Source organism: Oncorhynchus keta, chromosome 24, assembly GCF_023373465.1.
Source record: "Oncorhynchus keta strain PuntledgeMale-10-30-2019 chromosome 24, Oket_V2, whole genome shotgun sequence".
Taxonomy (NCBI): domain Eukaryota; kingdom Metazoa; phylum Chordata; class Actinopteri; order Salmoniformes; family Salmonidae; genus Oncorhynchus; species Oncorhynchus keta.
The window spans coordinates 22,835,989-22,858,148 of NC_068444.1; the positions used below are offsets into that span (position 1 = coordinate 22,835,989).

Sequence of the window (22,160 nt, forward strand, 5' to 3'; positions counted from 1 at the left end):
TATATATTTGTTACTAAGATCATATTTGAGAACTAACAATTACCAAAATAAAAACTAGACAGTCAGAGCGAAGCCTTTAAATATTTTGGTCGGGGAAGCCCCCATCGCTGCTGGAAAAAATTCTAGGGGAAACACTGCTTGAACTCATGAACTTACTGTACTGGAAGGAGGTGAACATGTTTTAATGCTGCACGCAAACACATAAAACAGTCCTTCAAAGTACAGTAAAGCATGACATGATAATAGCTAGCAATGAGTCAAGATCAATTGGTCAATGGTCTGTATATGACAAAAACATGTAGGCCTACAGTATGTCCTGCATTCTGTACTGTACTTATATGGTGCAGCAGTATCATACATTACTACAACTGACTGTATCATGGAAGTATTAACTGGCCATGTGGTTTGTGACACCCCATGAACTCCTAGTTTCAAGTGAAACCACAAATCGCAGTAAAAATCCAGAGGACAGGAATGGATACAAACTCAGCATTAGCACATAACTAATTACTGTGGATCAATGTTAATAAAATCTTTCCTGACATATAAAGTCCATGTGCTATAAAAGGAACCTTGCATAAGGGGGAAACATTAAGTGATGTTGCAGGTTTCTATGACCAGAGAGCAAACTGCATTACAGTATACGTAAAGAGATACCCTCCCAGACTGTAACAGGCCATTGTAGTCATAGTATATGTGAGAGGAGGGATTGAGAAAAGAGCACAAGCTGGTTGATGAGAGGTATCAGATTGTAACAACATCCTCTGTGGTAGAAGCCATCTTAGCTGACCCTACACTCCTTGTTAGGTGGCCAGGTAAAAGCCTTTTCTCTGTCCCACAGAGCAGATGAGTGCAGTACACCTATCCAGCCTATCCGATGGCCATATGGGGAAGCAGAGGTAATGAGGTAATGTAAAGAAACCCTTCCCTATCGCCCAGTGTATTCATCTAGTCTAATGCTCATTGAACAATAACATCAACCCAGGAGGAAAAGAGATACATTTTTGATTTTCTTGTTCTGAATTTGAATCTGAATGTGAAATTCTAATAAGCACTGAAACGAGCTATAGGATGTATCTCCAACATGCCTGTTCCTTGTTTGGAGAATCTGAATGGATGATGTTTTGGATAAGGGTTAAATAATTACATGATCATTCAAAAATAATACTAAAATTATTAAAATAGTCATTGAGTCTGGCGAAACGCTGAGAAAATAAATGTACAGCTTAGTAAGAAATGTTGGCAGATAATGATGAAATACAATTTGAATAAATGGGAGAAATCTGAAACAGACTTTTTCAGTAATTCTAAAAAAGTGTTTGCTTGGTTTTCTTGAAAGAAATAGAAAATCGTGTTTATTCACCAATATTTCCGGGAATTTAACATTTGTGTCCAGATTCATCATCTATAGTGTTTATATCATTAGTCTCACATCTTAAAGAACAAGGATGCCATGAAGGGTGAGAGAGGTCAATAGACAAAACAAGCTGACAATCAAATCACAAGCAACTATTTCAATAAAGTGCCAATTAAGTATGTGTTTTGTCCATGTAGTTCGCCCAATCTGCCTTTGAACGCGTGCATTGGTCCCTGAGAAATGTTATACAGTGCTGGGTGGGACATGGTTTCAGGAGATTTGATGTTTCGCTCTATGGGCCATGTTGCCTCAGTGCTGCCTTCTGCAGTGTCATCAGAATTACATTTTCTGATTAGCAATAGACCTACCTGCAAAATAACAGAATTTGAATAGGCTACTGAGTTGTACTAATGCTAGTGACTACTGCTATAATTAATTCGTCACTTTGTATAACCAACCATCTAAATAATAATAATAATATATATATATTTTTTCCTTCATTATCTCTATCATCAAATATTTTTGTATAAATCACCGATAGTTGACCCGTTGTTTCTATAGCGTAGTGGCAAGTTAATTTAAGCCTAACCTAAAATGTTTTTTTTTTTACATGTTTCACTCTACTTTGGACTTACTGTGAGTATAAACTAGAAAGACTACCCTAGCCCTTGTGAGAATCTATGTGGACAATAGTTTGTTTTCTTATTAAACAACTTAAAACCCTTTTGGCTGTTTTGGAGAAGATAGGCCTATCAACAGGGAAAAATACAGACCGCAGGTGCTCTCCTCTCTTCAAAGGTCTTCTTCCTGGCAAAACAGTGACGCCCGCGGTTCAGGCGGTGTTTGTTGTTAAACGTTTTTTTAAATGCAATTTACGCAGACGCTGGCCTATAATACAAATAATAATATCACACTTTGAGAGGCTCTGGAATAGGCTATATTTTGTCCGTGTATGTTGGCCTATAAGACTAGAGTTAATGGGCCTAAATTGGTCTCCAAAACTGCACACGCTTTACATAAGGTAGCTGTATCCACACAGCTACTTGCGCTTTCACCGAGCGCCTTGACAAGAGGCAGCCCATGAGATGTCACGCGCAGCCTGGGTCTCCGGGGACAATAAAGGTTACCAAGCGTGAAGTATCAGGGGTGCTGGAGTAGCACTCCACTTCAAATTATAGTTCGTGCTATGGATGTGAAGGGAAAATGCATAATAGATTCAGTGTACGGGTGAAGTAACTAAGCGAGCACTGAAAATAAACAGGAATCAAATCAAATGATTGATTGAAATAATTAGTCTCAGTAGCGGCCCAGGGCCCACACTCCAGCCCCTGTGGAAAGGTTGAAGAAAGCCACTTGTTGCTAGAGTGATCGCTCACACCTGCGTTGGGCGCAAATCTAATCTGTGATTTAAATTTGTACACAATGCCCAAGAGAATGTCCATGCGTAATTCTGTAAATCAGAGTAGCCTAAATCTTACGCTACATAGCCTATATGGATAGGGTAAACTCGTAATCAATTGTTCGATATGTGTTTCTTAATGAGAATATAGAATAACCTGGCATATTCGTGAGTAGCGTAGGTCTTATTTCAAAACAGCTCTAAAAATCAGCTAGGTCTGAGTTATTGATAGCCTATCATCTACTGCGTGAACCATATTTGACCAACTTTGCCTCCTGGTCTGTCTGTACATTAAGACAAGATCTCCTCAGTCCTTCCAGTACTCCTTCCTGTGTAGGCCTATTGGGTAACAAGGTAGATATAAACATTTAATTATTGCATAGGCCCTCATTCATAGATCCTTAAACAGCAGAGACACCAAACGCCTGGGTTTAATTCGTTCTCTCTGTCTGCCCAACATGACATGTCTGAAAGAATGTAACTCATCAACCCGCGTCGGGCCTGTCTCGGGGTAGGCCACGGAAAAGCCACGTCCCGCAGCCACCCTGCGCTCCCCCAAAACATCTTGCAATAATCAGTCCAATTAGTGGAGGTCGTGGCAGAGAGCTCTCGGGTTAGCGGTGGGAGGTTGTGAAAATAGGGGGCGGCTATTAGAAGAAACGCGATCCCCATTCATCAGCATTGTAATAATCACCGCTCTGACGAGCCACGCGGGCCCAGCGAAGCTCTGATCAAAATGATCCATGGAAACAAGAGGTTTACAAACACTGTCAAGGCGAGACGGGTACCTTGATTCGGCCTGTCACTGCCAGGTTCCTCCCGCTTGCAGCAGAGGCTTTGATGGACGCATGTGACTGCGCCGTCGCCCTGCAGCGCGCACTTTCCGCCTGCAAGGAATACATTAATAGGCGCATCTTTAGCTGCAAGGAGCACTAGGCCTGTATAGGACATTGCATTGCTGTTGACAAGGAGGTGAAACAATAGGCTAAAGGCCTATTCTGTAGTTGTACTGTAGCCATGTGTAGCCTACGCCTAGTTGGCTCTTAGCATTTTCAATTCATGATCCCCAAAGACCCTCGCAAACAGAATGACGTATTTGATTGATGTGATTTTCGTGAAATTACTATTTTTAGTAGCATATAGCTAGGCCTAATAACTCAAACTATTTTCACATGGGCTAATGTATAATGCCTATATGTCAGATCAGAATTTCAAATGGATTTCATGAAATATTATTTTATATGGTGTTATTATTATTATATATTATATATGGTGGCTAGAGCAATTGGCCTAGGTCTTTATATGCCTATACAGTCTATGACCTATTAGACACGATCATAAAATAACGTTTCTCAATAGTCAAATAGTCTACCCACAAGCAGTCATTATCAGACATGGTGCTAAAAAGGGGGGGGACAGACGACCATTGTCACGGTCATCGCAAAAGTTATCATAAACGATTTGGGAGCTTTATGCATGTTATGGTTCAATTTGGAGACATTTAGCTGTTTCTTCTAGATTGTTAGAGAAGATACGCAAATTTAAAAGCGCTCGAAGTGGCTGGTCTGTCAAACAACGTTTGGGTTCTCACTTTTGCTCCATGAAAAGGGTTTTCTTAACCCCTCCTTTAGATCCGTCTTGAAGCACTATTTCGTGTCATTGATTGAACTTATACATTTGATATAGGCAATTGGAAGTTATATGCAATGGTTATTTTTTAAACATAGTTATTAAATATTTATTACACATTTTTCCTTTCATCTTGTAGCCTTGGATTTATGATAATAATTGTTTAATTATTACACGCATATAGCCTATTAGCCTAATATTATTATTATTATTACATTCCCTTTGTGAGATTTTATTTTTAAGTGGACGAAGACGGAGAATATATAACTCATTAATGCTCAGTCTAATATGGTTAAATTATGAATTTTTCATATAGGCTACTCGTTTACACGATTAAATCGAAGCGTTGTTTTTATTAATACCTATCTCAGCAGCCTTGTCCCCTGATGATTAGCATCAGTCAAGCTAATGCCGAAATACCACTCTGCAAACTGGCTTCAGGCGAAACCCAAGTCAATTTATTAAACACGTTCCTTTTGCGAGTGAAAACACAACATGAAAACGGATAAGGGTCTTCTTACAAGATAATTCATCTTAATGATAAAATGGAAAATAGTCAGTGTGCGTTTTTCATTTGTTTTAACACCTCTTTCTTCGATCGGCATGTTAAAATGCATGATTTCGTGTATGACTATAGGCTACACATTATGCATGCATTTTAACCTACAGGTGCATACGAGACAGACCACTGTCCTTTCACTAAGGACTGATTTTCTTGCAATTAAGTGGCTCGGTTTCCTGGGTCTTATTTAGAGCACATAGGTCTGAATTAAGAGTAAAACTAAAACTAGGCTACAATATTAAAGAGAAATAGAGACAAAGGCTACCATAAATAGTATAGCTTTTTGAACAAATATATCCAAATAATTGTGGATGCGTGATTAGCCTACCTAAATTCAAAGTAGGCCTATTGGCCTAATTGCAATCAATCTTAACATCAAAAAGTAATTGATGCGAGGAAACATTCGTCGTTGACAATTTTTCTCTACCCGAAAAATATAGGCCCACGCATCTAATTTGTTGACTAGACGAGTTGGCTACACTTTTGTTCGAAACCTATATAGGAGCCCCGCCAGGCTGCACCCGCGCCGCGCCAGGCTACCCTGTGATCACTGACCCACAGGTTGGAGCAGCTCGAGCTCGCCTGAAAGAGGGAAGGCAACCGAGGTCCATTTTCATTGAAGGCATAACAACACAGAGCAGAACACGTTTTCATCTCTTGCCATATTACCACCCTTTCCATTTATACTACAAGCGTCAGCGATTCTATAATTTCACACAAAATGTAATTTTGCTAAGCTTTCTTGTGGTCTGAGGTGTTATTAAGTTAGATCAAAAAGCTTTTCGGATGAAAGCTGAAACAGGTTTTTGCGTTATATTTTACAGAAAGCAGATACCAGAGATGCGTTTAAGATCTGTGGATGGAAAGAGACCTGGCCTCGTGTGATATGATACTAGTGAGTGTAAATGTACTTAATGAAGAGGTCCCTCTGTGATGCAATATAAATCTATCAACTGGTCAATTCTTCACTCCACCGGTCAATACAAAATTACATCTTCACAACAGGTAGCTATGGCACTCTCACTCAGAACAATTATCATTATTGGTAGTTTAAAAAGACATCATGGGCATATTTAATTATTAACATCTAATATATGTCTTATATCCTGTCATCTCCAAACAAGAGGTTAATTTGTCTTACCGGCAGCATCAAGTAGGAGCTCTCGTTCCCCTCAGAAAGCCGTAGAGAGCGCGAGCTCTCCGCGCTCTCATAGCAGAAGACACCTCTCTCAACCTTTGTTTTGTTATTCAGGCACCTTGTGCGTTTGCTCTAATGTTACAGTATTCCACATTGTACAGTTCCCGGGGATGTGTGCCCACGGGATGCCTGCCTGCCTGCCTTGTTCATTTGTCATATCCGCATGTGCATTAAATACTCTACAATGCATGGTTAATTACACCAGAGGTTATCAATGCGCACATGATCTAACAGGAGTTAAACTAGGATTTGAAGGTGAGGGAACTGTCTTCAAAACTGGGCACTTTTCTATGATTTTATTTTAACAGAAATCTATTTAATTCAACTGTCTCCCATTCCTGGAACACGTGTCAACAGTGGCCCAAGATTGCCCAAGTTATTCATACTTGGATATATACTGTATCTATAGATATTTGTTACTGTGTCAAAACATGGCAAATAATGCAAAATATGTGGTGAAACTATAGGTATTGTCCCCCAGCAATGCTATTCACGCCTAGCCTATAGTTTAAATATCATTTATATACCATGATGTTCCAGGTGAATTAGGCCTCCATTACAAGTCCTTATTACAATGTAATAAGCGTTAGATGACATATAATGAATGAGCAGTTATTGTAGAAACTGTGCATACACATGTGGCTCCTCGTTATGGACGTGAACATTGGGTAGCATGATCTGTCGCACGCTCTGGCGCCATCCTCCCCAGAAAGAGGGATCACTGCTACACAGCCTTGCGCTCTTTGGCTGCCTCGAGTGTCTGTCAAACATGAGAGAGAAAAAAATCCCATTTACAGGAAAAAATCTGGGCAATATTTCTATTGGTTGGAGGGCTTGAATAGAAGGGAACAATCAGTCAGTGAGGCCAGGGAGCCACCTCAAACCATATCGGGTTACATTGAATGACAGCGTAACCATGGCAAATAATTTGACTAAAACTATTGTCTTATCCTCACCATCCCCGGGTCAGATAACCAACCAATCACAGTTCACATAATCGCTTTTCTTGCCAGTTTAGAATAATATTATTAAAACAAGCGAGCGAGCCTGGTCTTCAGGAGTAGGTAATGTTGAAACGACATAGAAAAGGTGGAGAACGACTGTGGAAGGAGTAAACACTCTCTCTCGGTGTACCTTGAGGGGAATGCTGTGCATTTTGTTCTGCTAATCATAAACGGGACTTTCATTTTTTATTTTCGATTGGATTTTATCCTCGTCATTTTTGATACAGCCTACTTTTGGAGACTTTCGTGGTCATTTGTGGACTTACAGTGTCGGTTACTTGCTTTAATGTCTTAGCCATAAAAGGGGACGTGTAAGTAGAGAAAAACATACCTGTTTATTAACTTGCAACCATGTCTATGCTTCCAACTTTTGGCTTTACGCAAGAGCAAGTTGCTTGCGTCTGCGAGGTCCTCCAACAGGGTGGAAACATTGAACGGCTCGGGCGCTTTTTGTGGTCTTTACCCGCGTGTGAGCACCTCCACAAAAATGAAAGTGTTCTCAAAGCTAAAGCTGTGGTCGCATTCCACAGAGGAAATTTCAGAGAGCTTTATAAGATCCTTGAGAGCCACCAATTTTCCCCTCACAATCACCCGAAGCTGCAGCAGCTATGGCTCAAAGCGCACTACGTCGAGGCGGAGAAGCTCCGAGGCCGCCCTCTCGGGGCTGTGGGAAAGTACCGCGTCCGCAGAAAGTTCCCCCTGCCTCGGTCTATCTGGGACGGCGAGGAGACAAGTTACTGTTTCAAAGAGAAAAGCCGGAGCGTACTCAGAGAATGGTACACACATAACCCCTACCCTTCCCCGCGAGAGAAGAGGGAGCTCGCCGAAGGCACCGGGTTAACAACCACGCAAGTCAGTAACTGGTTCAAAAACAGACGGCAAAGAGACCGCGCGGCAGAAGCGAAGGAAAGGTACGAGTAAGTGAATGTTTACTCCTGTCTTATTGCTTGTGTGCGTAAAAGTCTGGACGCTGACTTTAACTTGGATTATTTGTTAGGAAATATTGATTTATACATGCTAACCTCTCATTTCAAATCAGGGTACGGTAAACTATAGTATCATTTATTATAAGCTACCATTGATAATCGTTCTAACTTTGATAAGCAAAAGCAAACTAATATCATGCTTTTATTTTGCCATTTAAACCATCCATAATCAACGGATGCCAAATATTAACTCTGGCTTCATGATCACATCTGAAGTTATGTAAATGTAGATCATATATTTAGTTTCAAAAAAGTTCCTTGAATGTCAAGACGTGTTTATTCTGCTTGAGGGTGGTAGTTATTTTGCTATTGCTTAATGAGCTGTTTGTATGCCTACATTTCAAGTTTCGAAATTATACTGTACAGAAGAGCTTTAATATGTATTTAGTCAGGTGTTCACTCGGAGGGTGTCTGCTTTCTCCCGCTGGCGACTAATTCAAACTGAAACCACTGCGTAAATCATGTCTTTCCACTTTAAAACCATGAGTCATTGCGATTCAGACTGTAAATGTATGCCTAATACACGTTTAGCAATAATTAGGCCTGTCATTTGCGCCTGCCAGCTTGTGTGTACACAGTTAAGGCCATTATGCCTTCATACCCATAGGCCCAAACTAATAGCCTACACCAGTTTAGATATAGTTCAAATTGCTTAAACATATTTTTTTTCTAACATTGACTTGGTGAAATACAGTCGTGACAAATTCGTCTATTCGTCCTCATTAAGGGTAAGGTGGTGATTGATACAAATGTGTTTAGAAACGGTTAAATCCACTGCAAATTTCTAATAATAATTTAATTATATAAATTATATAGCAACAGTAAAGATACTAATATAAATCTTACACACATTGCATTTCTGTTTAGGGGTGTTGTCGTTTGCGTCTGTGTGAATTCAAAAATAAGTTGCATGCACACTCAAATGCATAGGTATAAATAACCCTGTATGTATTTCCTGAACTTAGATTCTCCCGTTTTTATTATGCGGGCAAACAAGATCTGCACAATAAAACTAGATGATGCACGAACATTTAACATTGTTACTAGTTCACATAGGCCTTGTCTCATGAATTTCACACATTGTTGTTTAACTTGCATAGACTAGCTATATGAGAACTTCTTATTAAAAATACTGGAGAGACCAATGACGGTGACGAAATATCCCCCACTGCTCATTTACCAGTTCCTAAAAGTTGTATATTAAAATCTGTACTAAATTGTTCATCCAAACATAGCTCGGTATAATTATGATGAGACTATGTGTTGTTTACAAGCGAATGCATGTTTGTATAGGCTACCTGACAATATGGGCTAATATGGGGTTCATTATTACTTACCATATTATCATATTTCCTTTCCACAGGGAAAACAACGAAAACTCCAACACCAACAGCCACAACCCATTGACTTCTTCCATGAATGGAAATAAAACACTTTTGGGGAGCTCAGACGACGACAAAACTCCTTCAGGGACTCCGGATAACACCTCGTCGACTCCGGCTATGCTCATCGCTTCAAACTCGGGGCTGCAGATGCACGGCCTAGCGCCTCCACCTGGGCCTAGCGCCATGCCAGTGTCCAGCCATGACTCTGTGCACCATCATCACTCATTGCACGATACTATACTGAACCCTATGTCGTCTAACCTGGTCGACCTCGGCTCTTAAACACGAGACCCTGGTTGGAAGGGGACTTTCTGAGTTACGTGGATGTTTGAGAAAAGCTTCAGGCACCTGAGGCGAGGCGCAAAGGCGAAAGGACAGTCAGGAAAATGTGGCTCACACGGTGAGAGGTGAGATGGTAGGCGTTTAGCTGAAAGGTATTTTACCGGAATGTAATAACATGTTATATTGTTGAAAACAATAAAATGTCTTCATTCTTGTTACTATTATCGTTATTATTTTAGGGGATAGATATCAACAGATGCGTAAACTCAAAGTCAGGTACCCCATGACCTTTTGTTTACACATAGGTTTTCCAAGAGAGCCATATTCAGTTTGATTTTGTTTTGGGGTATCATCGCTTAAGTGTTTTACTATCATGAGAGCCTTATGTGAACGATTAAAGATTATAATATCTTATTATTTGTATTTTCATTTGGAAAGCGACTTGCATGTTAACTCTGCGATGAATAATAAAACATAAACAAATCGATCTCACTATAGTTTCATATACCCTTTACAATAAAACAAAGAAATGCATTCATTTAAAATGAGAACTTGTTTGATTTATATTATTTCAGATTTTTATTTGAAAAATGGCAATTAATTTTTTGTGTGGAGTTTGTTTTTGCACATTAAGATATATTTCATACGATGGAAAACACCACTTGTGATTTTTTGCAAAATGCTTTAGAACCACACTCACACTTTAAACTATATTGTTGACCATAATGTCAACCAGTGCGTAAAGTAGCATAGGATGAGCATGATTTTCGTTGATTCATTATTTTGGAAAGGCGACAGAATGTCTAACCTGAAATCTGTGTCCATCTGTGTTACGTCTCTGCGTTATGATTCCGATTTCGATAGTATCGTGTTGCAAAATTGGGCTATCAAGTGGGCTAAGGTAGCCATTAAACCGGATGCAAAGGCATCTTACTGTAGGCCTAGACCTGGGACTTGACCTAAGAAAAAAAAAGAAAACACAGGTCTCATATCGGGCTATATGAGACCTGTGTTTTCTTTTTTCTTTCTTACTGTAGGCCTAGACCTGGGTGTATGTCATTTCTCGAAATGTAATGTGATCAGACAACATTTCAAAGTAGCCTACAACGTCTTTGAAAACGTAAGATATATATTTTCTTATAGCCTATATGTTTTTTTGCGCTTTCCTTGTCTTGTTATTTTCGTGTTTGAAGATATATGATGAAGGTGTATGGCGCGTATAGGCCCCAAACCCCAGTGCCTATGCGTATTACACTTTTACACAGAGGTTTGCTGTAGGCCTATATTCTAGGCCTACTGATGTGCTGTGATTTCGTGACATATTACCCCCCCCCCCTTCCAATATAGGCTAAAGATAATGAAAACTCTATTGAAATCTATCTTCAATGCAAAACAAGTGCAGCAATTTTGCAACTTGCTGAAATTGGACATTGTCCATTGTGTGTGTTAACTACATGCATGGACTGCAGTATGGTCTAGATACCCACTGGGCACAGACCTCAATTCAACGTCTGTCCCACTTTGGTTCAACGTAATTTCATTGAAATGAAGTGGAAACCCTATTGATTCAACCAGTGTGTGCCCAGTGGGTAGGGTCTTGAGTTTTTTGTTATTATGCGTGTCAGGTCAGTTCTGCCTACTCATCTATGTATATGGTGCAAATATACATTTCTTACACTACGATATTTTACAGTACTATGTCATATGCCTATGGAATAGAATTAAAGTATTAACCTGACTACAGCTGTCATTCTATGACATTCTTTAAAAACAGGACTGAAGAGAGCATTGGCAATTATCAATAAAATCTGACACAAATTATTTAGACCATAACGGAGGTTGATGTTCATGTGATGACACTATTCCTTCTTCTTGTCGATGAGAACAAAATTGCGGTGTTCACGGAGACAAACACAAAACTAGAAACGTGTGTTGAAAAGGGATACTTGGTTTGAAGAACTTCAACCCACAACCCCCGTTATCCAATCTCTTCTACTTTCAAAGTCTTGTAGAATATTTCTAAAAACAACATTGACATAGGTCTATTTTTTCCTCTTTTCAGGAATTGTCGGTATTTTATATTCAATGTTTTAGTCCTTACATAGTTTATGATAGTTGTATCTCTTTATTTAAATCAGTCCCCTTCCATGAGTACTAGGCATGGATACCTTACGCAATTATAAGTTGAATTGAATGTATGCCCTATGGACCCAATTCCATGTACTGAATATGATCTTTACAATATTTTTGTTGTTGTTGCTTTGTGGCCTTGGACTACGTATTCAGATATATGCAAGATGCTAGCTTATTAAAGTGTGCATTTATAGGTTGTACATAGCATTCGTATAATGTAAATGTAAATATAACCAAACGTTTGTATTGAGTGGTGAGCATCACACCTTGTTGGCTTATGGACCATGAAGTTATTGACGCTGGTATTCAGCCCTCTCACTTTATAATTAGCAAACATTTCAGTGGATACTCAAAACAACCATGCCCCATAATACCGTGTGTGTTTGGGTATAGGCGTAACACCAAATACCTTGGTTCTCACAAGACAAATATTTTAATTCCTGGGAAGTGCAAGGTTCTGCTCTTGACTTTCTCTCCCTTTCTCCAACAGCTGAAATCTGAATTTTAACTCGTTTGTGTGAGTGCAGCATGTGTGCCTTAAGAGTGGCAGAGAGGTTGTTAAACTTTTGGGCATAAAATGTTCCAAAACTCTTTCGGCATGAGCTGGGCTAACCAGACCCCTTGGTTATAAATGAAATGCAACAAGTTGATTTAATGCTGGGAAGCCAGTTTATAGGAACATTACTCAAACTGCAACGACGAAAAGTAATGGAAACAGAATAAACAATAGTGCATTTTTGCACATTCCACTGTTTCTCTTTCTCTCTCGAATTTTACAAAGCTGCGTAAGACAGGCTGGTGTAATTTCTGTGGCTGTGGTTAGTAAGCAATTTTCTCTTTGTGGTATTAGGCCTATATTGACTGTAACAATTACGACTAAATTGGTGCAGATAACAGCCTTGCAGTACTTGTAATAGTACAAGTTTAGCCATCCGTTTTTCATTGTTAAAATATTATACACAGGGACTTGCACAATGGCTTTGACTGTCCTGTAGATAAAAGCACTATAGGTCACGTGAGCCTACTCCAAGTAGCCAGTTAATAAGTGCTTAATTAGTAAATGAGAATGTCAATAATCATAAATAGAATGACTATTCAGTTCAAGGTTGATTCACGCATTACTTTAGCGCATATCTCACATCGACACCAACGCATAGGTTATCATTGTGCACCCTTTTGCCAATATTGTATAACATTATGGCGTATATACCAAGTGAGACTATTCTATTTCCACCAAGGAATGTTGACAGATGAATATTTTTTATGGGTCAATGGCCACACCGGGTCCAGTGGCGAATGTCTTTCTACGCAAACGGAAAGCTCGCTCACACAGGCACTGGTATAGCCTGCTGTTAGACCTTACACCAGGTAATATATTGTGGGCCCTTATACTTTAACTATGGGTTTAGCCTGGCCTTTATCGTGGAAATGATTGGAATATGTGATTAGTCAGGTTTGATTGACATTTGCATTGTTCTGTAATTGTCAAATATGACTAATTATGTATGTCCGATATGTATTTAAATGAAAGATTTTAGTCAATTGAAATGTAATTCTAGACAACATAGTGCTCATCAATATTTGGGGATGATATTTTTCTGATGGTTTTATTTTTGTTTTGTCATTTAATCTGATAAATTTTTCCTGATAAAATTGAGATTTTAACAAAATATCAATAACAGACTAAGGACTAGATTTTTATGGAAACAAAGCTGTTGTTTTCTAAAATGCTATTGATTGTGATTGGGCTAGTCTCCTAACCAAGCAACATGTTCACTTAAAACCTTTTCTGACATGTTGGTATAATTCACCCGTAGCTAGCTTTTAATTACACGTGAATACATGATAGGGGTTAATAAGCATAGACAGTATGGTTTTCTAGGCATGTACAGTGCATTCGGGAAGTATTCAGACCCCTTGTCTTTTTCAACATTTTGTTATTTTCGTCATCAATCTACACACAATACCCCATAATGACAAAGTGAAAACAGGTTTGAAGACATATTTGCACATTTATAAAAAAGAAAAAAAAAGAAATACCTTATTTAAATAAATATTCAGACCCTTTGCTATAAGACTCGAAATTGAGTTCAGGTGCATCCTGTTTCCATTGATCATACTTGAAATGTTTCTACAACTTGATTGGAGTCCGCCTGTGGATCATTTAATTGATTGGACATGATTTGGAAAGGCATACACCTGTCTATATAAGGTCCCACAGTTGACAGTGCATGTCAGAGCAAAAACCAAGTCATAAGTGAGAAGGAATTGTCCGTAGAGCTCCGAGACAGGATTGTATCAAGGCACAGGTCTAGGGAAGGGTACCCAAACATTTCTGTAGCATTGAAGGTCACCAAGAAAACAATTTCCTTCATCATTCTTAAATGGAAAAAGTTTGGAACCACCAAGACTCAGCCAAACTGAGCAATTTGGGGAGAAGGGCCTTGATCGGGGAGGTGACCAAGGACCCGATGGTCACTCTGACAGAGCTCCAGAGTTCCTCTGGGGAGATGGGGCAACCTTCCAGAAGGACAACCATCTCTGCAGCACTCCACCAATCAGGCCTTTATGGTAGAGTGGCCAGACGGAAGCCACTACTCAGTAAAAGGCACACGACACCAAAAGGGACCTAAAGAACTCTCAGACCATGAGAAACAAGATTCTCTGATCTAATGAAACCAAGATTGAACCTGAATGCCAGGTTCTGTCTGTAGGAAACCTGGTACCATCCCCACAGTGAAGAATGGTGGTGGCAGCATCATGCTGTTGGGATGTTTTTCAGCAGCGGGGACTGGGAAACTAGTCAGGATCGAGGGAAAGAATAACTGAGCAAAGTACAGAGAGATCCTTGATGAAAATCTGCTCTAGAGCGCTCAGGACAACAACCCTAAGCGCACAGTCAAGACAACGCAAGAGTGGCTTCAAGATAAGTCTCTGAATGTCCTTGAGCCCAGCCAGAGCCCGGACCTGAACACGATCAAACATCTCTGGAGACCTAAAAATAGCTGTGCAGCGATGCTCCCGGTCCAACCTGAAGGAGCTTGAGAGGATCAGCAAAGAAGAATGGAAGAAACTCCCAATATAGCCACACTCCATGGCCGTCAACGGATTAAAGGCAACCTATTACCTGTAAATTCATTTAGAACATAGAGATTTTTACAATCATCACTGAAATCTTCACCAAAAGTTAGTTGAAGGTGTTGCCTTTCATTTTTTTCTCTGACATATATGAATTTGAGGATGTTACATGGCCTATAGCTAGCTAATTGAGACAGTGTTCTGATACTAAACTCACAAATGTTTGTTTATATGCATGTTGACAGACTCCAGTCACCAGAGTATACTAGCTAGATAACGTTAGGCACAAGACGGATGGAATTTCAACTGTTCAGTTTATTTTCAGTCGTTGTTCCTATAGTTATTGGACTATAAAGTCACACAGATGGGACTTCTGTTGACAAAGGAGAACATGTAATTATATTCAAGACAACTAAGGAATATTCTAATCCCCCAAAACTTCCAAGCTATATAAATATGTCCTTTTACATTGACTAAGAAACGCCAAAAGAATGATGATGATGATTATTATTAGAATGATTATTTGTATTATTATTATTATTATTGTTGTTATTATTGTTATTATTATTATTAGTAGTAGTAGTAGTTGTAGTAGAAGTAGTAGTAGTAGTATTGATAATAGTAGTGGTAGTGGTAGTAGTAATAGAAGTAGTAGTAGTGGTGATAACAGTAGTTATAGTAGTAGGCGCAGTGATAGTAGAAGTAGTAGTAGTGATTGTAGTTGTAGTACTAGTGAAAGTAATAGTAGTAGTTGTGATAGTAGTAGTAGTAGTAGTAGTAGAAGTGATAGTATTAGTAGCGATATTAGTAGTAGTGATAATAGTAGTAGTAGTAGTAGTTGTAGTAGTGATAGTAGTAATAGTAATAGTAGTAGTAGTAGTGATAGAAGTAGTAGCGATAGTAATAGTAGTAATAGTAGTCATATTAGTAGAGGTAGTTGTAGTAGTGATAGTAGTGATAGTAATAATAATAGTAGTAGTAGTAGTAGTGATAGTAGTAATAGCAGTGATAGTAGTAGTAGTGATAGTAGTAGTAGTGATAGTAGTACTAGTCGTAGTAGTGATAGTAGCCGTAGTAGTGATAGTATTAGTAGTCGTAGTAGTGATAGTAGTCGTAGTAGTGATATTAGTGATAGTAATAATAGTAGTAGTAGTAGTAGTATTAATGATAGTAGTAATAGTAGTAGTGATAGTAGAAATTGTGATAGTAGTAGTAGTAGTAGTCAAAGTAGTAATAGTAGTCATAGTATTGATAGTAGTGATAGTAGTAGTAGTAGTAGTGATAGTAGTCATAGTATTGATAGTAGTGATAGTAGTAGTAGTGATAGTAGTCATAGTCATAGTAGTGATAGTAGTCGTAGTATTGATTGTAGTGATAGTAATAGTAGTCGTAGTATTGATAGTAGTTGTAGTATTGATAGTAGTGATAGTAATAGTAGTCGTAGTAGTGATAGTAGTGATAGTAGTGATAGTAATAGTAATAGTAGTAGTAGTGATAGTAGTAGTAGTAGAAGTAGTGATAGTAGTAGTAGTGATAGTAGCCGTAGTGGTAGTGATAGTAGTAGTAGTGATAGTAATAGTAATTGTAGTAGTAAACGTAGTGGTGATAGCAGTAGTGATAGTAATAGTAGTAGTAGTAGTGGTGATAGTAGTAGTAGTAGTGATAGTAATAGTAATTGTAGTAGTACACATAGTAGTGATAGTACTCTTGGTAGTGATAGTAGTCGTGGTAGTGATAGTAGTAGTAGTAGTAGTAGTGATAGTAGTAGTAGTAATAGTAGTATTATTAGTAGTAGTGATAGTAGTAGTAGTGATAGTAACAGTAGTTGTAGTAGTAGACTTAGTAGTGATAGTAGTAGTATTAGTAGTAGTAGTGATAGTGATAGTAATAGTAGTTGTAGTAGTAGTCGTAGTAGTAGTGGTGATAGTAGTAGTAGTAGTGATAGTAATAGTATTTGTAGTATTACACGTAGTAGTGATAGTAGTCTTGGTAGTGATAGTAGTCATAGTAGTTATAGTAGTAGTAGTAGTAGTAGTAATAGTAGTATTATTAGTAGTAGTGATAGTAGTAGTAGTGATAGTAACAGTAGTTGTAGTAGTAGACTTCGTAGTGATAGTAGTAGTATTAGTATTAGTAGTGATAGTAGTAGTAGTGATAGTAATAGTAGTTGTAGTAGTAGTCATAGTAGTGATAGTAGTAGTAGTAGTGATAGTAGTAGTAGTAGTAGTGATAGTAGTAGTAGTGATAGTAGTCTTGGTAGTGATAGTAGTCATAGTAGTGATAGTAGTAGTAGTAGTGGTAGTAGTAGTGATAGTAGTAGTAGTAGTAGTAGTGATAATAGTAGTAGTAGTGATAGTAGTAGAAGTAGTAGTAGTGATAGTAGTAGTAGTGATAGTAACAGTAGTTGTAGTAGTAGACGTAGTAGTGATAGTAGTAGTAGTGGTAGTAATAGTAGTAGTCGTAGTAGTGATAGTAGTAGTAGTAGTAGTAGTTGTAGTGATAGTAGTAGTAGTAATAGTAGTGATAGTAGTAGTGATAGTAATAGTAGTTGTAGTAGTAGACGTAGTAGTGATAGTAGTCTTGGTAGTGATAGTAGTCTTGGTAGTGATAGTAGTAGTAGTGATAGTAATGATAGTAGTAGTAGTGATAGTAGTAGTTGTTGTAGTAGTAGTAGTAGTAGTGATAGTAGTAGTAGAGTGATAGTAGTAGTGATAGTAATAGTAGTTGTAGTAGTAGACATAGTAGTGATAGTAGTCTTGGTAGTGATAGTAGTAATAGTAGTAGTAGTGATAATAGTCGTAGTAGTGATAGTAGTAATAGTAGTGATAGTAGTAGTGATAGTAGTAGTCGTAGTGATAGTAGTAGTAGTAGTAGTGATAGTAGTAGTGATAGTAATAGTAGTTGTAGTAGTAGACGTAGTAGTGATAGTAGTCTTGGTAGTGATAGTAGTAGTAGTAGTAGTAGTAGTAGTGGTAGTAGTAGTAGTAGTAGTAGTAGTAGTATTAGTAGTAGTAGTAGTAGTAGTAGTAGTAGTGATATTAATGATAGTAGTAGTAGTAGTAGTAGTAGTAGTAGTAGTAGTGATAGTAGTAGTAATAGTAATGATAGTAGTCTTGGTAGTGATAGTAGTAGTAGTAGTAGTAGTAGTAGCAGTAGTAACAGCAGTAGTAGTAGTAGTGATGATAGTAGTAGTAGTAGCAGTAGTAGTAGTGAGTAGTAGTAGTAGTAGTGATAGTAGTAGTAGTAGTAGTAGTGATAGTAGTAGTACAGTAGTGATAGTAGTAGTAGTAGTGGTAGTAGTAGTAGTAGTGATAGTAGTAGTGATAGTAATAGTAGTTGTAGTAGTAGTGGTTGTAGTCTTGGTAGTGATAGTAGTAGTAGTAGTAGTGATAGTAATAGTAGTAGTGATAGTAGTAGTAGTAGTAGTAGTGGTAGTTGTGATAGTAGTAGTGATAGTAATAGTAGTTGTAGTAGTAGACATAGTACTGATAGTAGTCTTGGTAGTAGTAGTAGTAGTAGTAGTAGTAGTAGTAGTAGTAGTAGTAGTAGTAGTGATAGTAAAAGTTGTAGTGATAGTAGTAGTAGTAGTAGTAGTAGTAGTAGTAGTAGTAGTAGTAGTGATTGTAGTAGTGATAGTAATAGTAGTTGTAGTAGTAGACGTAGTAGTGATAGTAGTCTTGGTAGTGATAGTAGTCATAGTAGTTATAGTAGTAGTAGTAGTAGTAGTAATAGTAGTATTATTAGTAGTAGTGATAGTAGTAGTAGTGATAGTAACAGTAGTTGTAGTAGTAGACTTCGTAGTGATAGTAGTAGTATTAGTATTAGTAGTGATAGTAGTAGTAGTGATAGTAATAGTAGTTGTAGTAGTAGTCATAGTAGTGATAGTAGTAGTAGTAGTGATAGTAATGATAGTAGTAGTAGTGATAGTAGTAGTTGTTGTAGTAGTAGTAGTAGTAGTGATAGTAGTAGTAGAGTGATAGTAGTAGTGATAGTAATAGTAGTTGTAGTAGTAGACATAGTAGTGATAGTAGTCTTGGTAGTGATAGTAGTAATAGTAGTAGTAGTGATAATAGTCGTAGTAGTGATAGTAGTAATAGTAGTGATAGTAGTAGTGATAGTAGTAGTCGTAGTGATAGTAGTAGTAGTAGTAGTAGTAGTACAGTAGTGATAGTAATGATAGTAGTAGTAGTAGTAGTAGTAGTAGTAGTAGTAGTGATAGTAGTAGTAATAGTAATGATAGTAGTCTTGGTAGTGATAGTAGTAGTAGTAGTAGTAGTAGTAGTAGTAGTAGCAGTAGTAGTAGTAGTAGTAGTAGTAGTGATAGTAGTAGTAGCAGTAGTAGTAGTAGTAGTAGTAGTAGTAGTAGTGATAGTAGTAGTAGTAGTAGTAGTGATAGTAGTAGTAGTAGTAGTGATAGTAGTAGTAGTAGTGGTAGTAGTAGTATTAGTGATATTAGTAGTGATAGTAATAGTAGTTGTAGTAGTAGTGGTTGTAGTCTTGGTAGTGATAGTAGTAGTAGTAGTAGTAGCGATAGTAGTAGTAGTAGTGATAGTAGTAGTACTAGTGATAGTAGTAGTGATAGTAATAGTAGTTGTAGTAGTAGATGTAGTAGTGATAGTAGTCTTGGTAGTGATAGTAGTAGTAGTAGTAGTAGTAGTAGTAGTAGTAGTAGTGATAGTAGTAGTAGTAGTAGTGATAGTAGTAGTAGTAGTAGTGGTAGTAGTAGTAGTAGTGGTAGTAGTAGTAGTAGTAGTAGTGATAGTAGTAGTGATAGTAATAGTATTTGTAGTATTACACGTAGTAGTGATAGTAGTCTTGGTAGTGATAGTAGTCATAGTAGTTATAGTAGTAGTAGTAGTAGTAGTAATAGTAGTATTATTAGTAGTAGTGATAGTAGTAGTAGTGATAGTAACAGTAGTTGTAGTAGTAGACTTCGTAGTGATAGTAGTAGTATTAGTATTAGTAGTGATAGTAGTAGTAGTGATAGTAATAGTAGTTGTAGTAGTAGTCATAGTAGTGATAGTAGTAGTAGTAGTGATAGTAATAGTAGTAGTAGTAGTGATAGTAGTAGTAGTAGTAGTGATAGTAGTAGTAGTGATAGTAGTCTTGGTAGTGATAGTAGTCATAGTAGTGATAGTAGTAGTAGTAGTGGTAGTAGTAGTGATAGTAGTAGTAGTAGTAGTAGTGATAATAGTAGTAGTAGTGATAGTAGTAGAAGTAGTAGTAGTGATAGTAGTAGTAGTGATAGTAACAGTAGTTGTAGTAGTAGACGTAGTAGTGATAGTAGTAGTAGTGGTAGTAATAGTAGTAGTCGTAGTAGTGATAGTAGTAGTAGTAGTAGTAGTTGTAGTGATAGTAGTAGTAGTAATAGTAGTGATAGTAGTAGTGATAGTAATAGTAGTTGTAGTAGTAGACGTAGTAGTGATAGTAGTCTTGGTAGTGATAGTAGTAGTAGTGATAGTAATGATAGTAGTAGTAGTGATAGTAGTAGTTGTTGTAGTAGTAGTAGTAGTAGTGATAGTAGTAGTAGAGTGATAGTAGCAGTGATAGTAATAGTAGTTGTAGTAGTAGACATAGTAGTGATAGTAGTCTTGGTAGTGATAGTAGTAATAGTAGTAGTAGTGATAATAGTCGTAGTAGTGATAGTAGTAATAGTAGTGATAGTAGTAGTGATAGTAGTAGTCGTAGTGATAGTAGTAGTAGTAGTAGTGATAGTAGTAGTGATAGTAATAGTAGTTGTAGTAGTAGACGTAGTAGTGATAGTAGTCTTGGTAGTGATAGTAGTAGTAGTAGTAGTAGTAGTAGTAGTAGTAGTAGTAGTAGTAGTATTAGTAGTAGTAGTAGTAGTGATAGTAATGACAGTAGTAGTAGTAGTAGTAGTAGTAGTAGTAGTAGTGATAGTAGTAGTAATAGTAATGATAGTAGTCTTGGTAGTGATAGTAGTAGTAGTAGTAGTAGTAGTAGTAGTAGTAGTAGTAGTAGTAGTGATAGTAGTAGTAGTAGTAGTAGTAGTAGTAGTAGTAGTAGTAGTACTGATAGTAGTAGTAGTAGTAGTAGTGATAGTAGTAGTAGTAGTGATAGTAGTAGTAGTAGTGGTAGTAGTAGTAGTAGTGATAGTAGTAGTGATAGTAATAGTAGTTGTAGTAGTAGTGGTTGTAGTCTTGGTAGTGATAGTAGTAGTAGTAGTAGTAGCGATAGTAGTAGTAGTAGTGATAGTAGTAGTACTAGTGATAGTAGTAGTGATAGTAATAGTAGTTGTAGTAGTAGATGTAGTAGTGATAGTAGTCTTGGTAGTGATAGTAGTAGTAGTAGTAGTAGTAGTGATAGTAGTAGTAGTAGTAGTGATAGTAGTAGTAGTAGTAGTGGTAGTAGTAGTAGTAGTGGTAGTAGTAGTAGTAGTAGTAGTGATAGTAGTAGTGATAGTAATAGTAGTTGTAGTAGTAGACATAGTAGTGATAGTAGTAGTAGTAGTAGTAGTAGTAGTAGTGATAGTAATAGTAGTAGTAATAGTAGTAGTAGTGGTTGTAGTAGTAGTAGTGATAGTAGTTGTAGTAGTAGACGTAGTAGTGATGGTAGTCTTGGTAGTGATAGTAGTAGTAGTAGTAGTGATAGTAATAGTAGTTGTAGTAGTAGACGTAGTAGTGATAGTAGTCTTGGTAGTGATAGTAGTCGTAGTAGTAATATTTGTTTTAATAATCCATTGATTTTCTTGCTGTCATTATATATTTAGCAACAAGGACTGAGGGGTTGTGTTATATTGCCAATATACCACGGCTAAGGGCTGTTCATAGGCACAATGTGAAGCGGAGTGCCCGGATACAGCCCGTAGCTGCATATTGGCCATATACCACAAACCCGGTGGTGGTGCCTTATTGCTATTATCAACTTGTTACCAACATAATTAGAACAATAAACAAGTCATGTGCTTCATACCTGTGGTATATTGTCTGGTACCCCACGGTTTTCAGTCAGTCAGCATCCAGGACCCAAACTACCAGGTTTATAATATTAATTATACATTATTTTTTTCAATTGTCCTAGTCTACTAGTCATCAACATTCATTAATAACTATCCGTTACATAGGTGTGATGGAATGTTTTGTGCAGAGTTGAGAACCGTTCCATGGTTGAGGTACAGAGGGATGTG

General features: G+C 37.6%; 3 protein-coding genes and 1 long non-coding RNA gene across 5 annotated transcripts in view; all 4 read left to right on the forward strand.

Annotated features, from left to right (window-relative positions):
* The window catches only part of LOC118371822 (uncharacterized), a 39,259-nt gene extending 38,251 nt beyond the window's left edge, over nucleotides 1-1,008 (forward strand). Inside the window, exon 3 of the long non-coding RNA XR_004823089.2 lies at nucleotides 842-1,008. This is a non-coding gene — a long non-coding RNA (uncharacterized LOC118371822). The remainder of the gene's footprint in view (nucleotides 1-841) is intronic.
* Nucleotides 1,009-7,015: 6,007 nt separating this feature from the next.
* On the forward strand, nucleotides 7,016-10,353 carry LOC118371821 (homeobox protein SIX2-like). Of its 2 annotated transcripts, none has more exons than XM_035757446.2 (2): nucleotides 7,016-8,066; nucleotides 9,499-10,353. In XM_035757446.2, the coding sequence occupies exons 1-2, from the start codon at nucleotides 7,501-7,503 to the stop codon at nucleotides 9,800-9,802; spliced, it is 870 nt and encodes a 289-aa protein (XP_035613339.1). In that variant the 5' UTR covers nucleotides 7,016-7,500; the 3' UTR covers nucleotides 9,803-10,353. The 2 variants fall into 2 exon arrangements, with proteins under 2 accessions (XP_035613339.1, XP_035613340.1); XM_035757447.2 differs by having other exon boundaries at nucleotides 7,016-8,060.
* Nucleotides 9,845-18,209, forward strand: LOC127911469 (dentin sialophosphoprotein-like; the record flags this gene model as incomplete). The annotated part of the gene is made up of 3 exons (XM_052478426.1): nucleotides 9,845-9,927; nucleotides 15,825-17,620; nucleotides 17,752-18,209. Coding segments are annotated over exons 1-3 (2,337 nt in total), but the record flags the coding sequence as incomplete, so codon positions are not given.
* Nucleotides 18,210-19,042: 833 nt separating this feature from the next.
* LOC127911500 (dentin sialophosphoprotein-like) lies at nucleotides 19,043-21,488 on the forward strand (the record flags this gene model as incomplete). Its single annotated transcript, XM_052478448.1, is given in 3 exon segments — nucleotides 19,043-19,172; nucleotides 19,175-20,494; nucleotides 20,587-21,488. Coding segments are annotated over 3 exon segments (2,352 nt in total), but the record flags the coding sequence as incomplete, so codon positions are not given.
* Between the last annotated feature and the right edge of the window lie 672 nt (nucleotides 21,489-22,160).

What these genes read in the sequence shown, in the direction of transcription:
- LOC118371821 (XM_035757446.2), top strand. Translation starts at nt 7,501, where the DNA reads ATGTCTATGCTTCCAACTTTTGGCTTTACGCAAGAGCAAGTTGCTTGC. An exon ending in GAAGCGAAGGAAAGGTACGA is followed by an intron (nt 8,067 to 9,498) that starts GTAAGTGAATGT and finishes TCCTTTCCACAG; the next exon opens with GGAAAACAACGAAAACTCCA.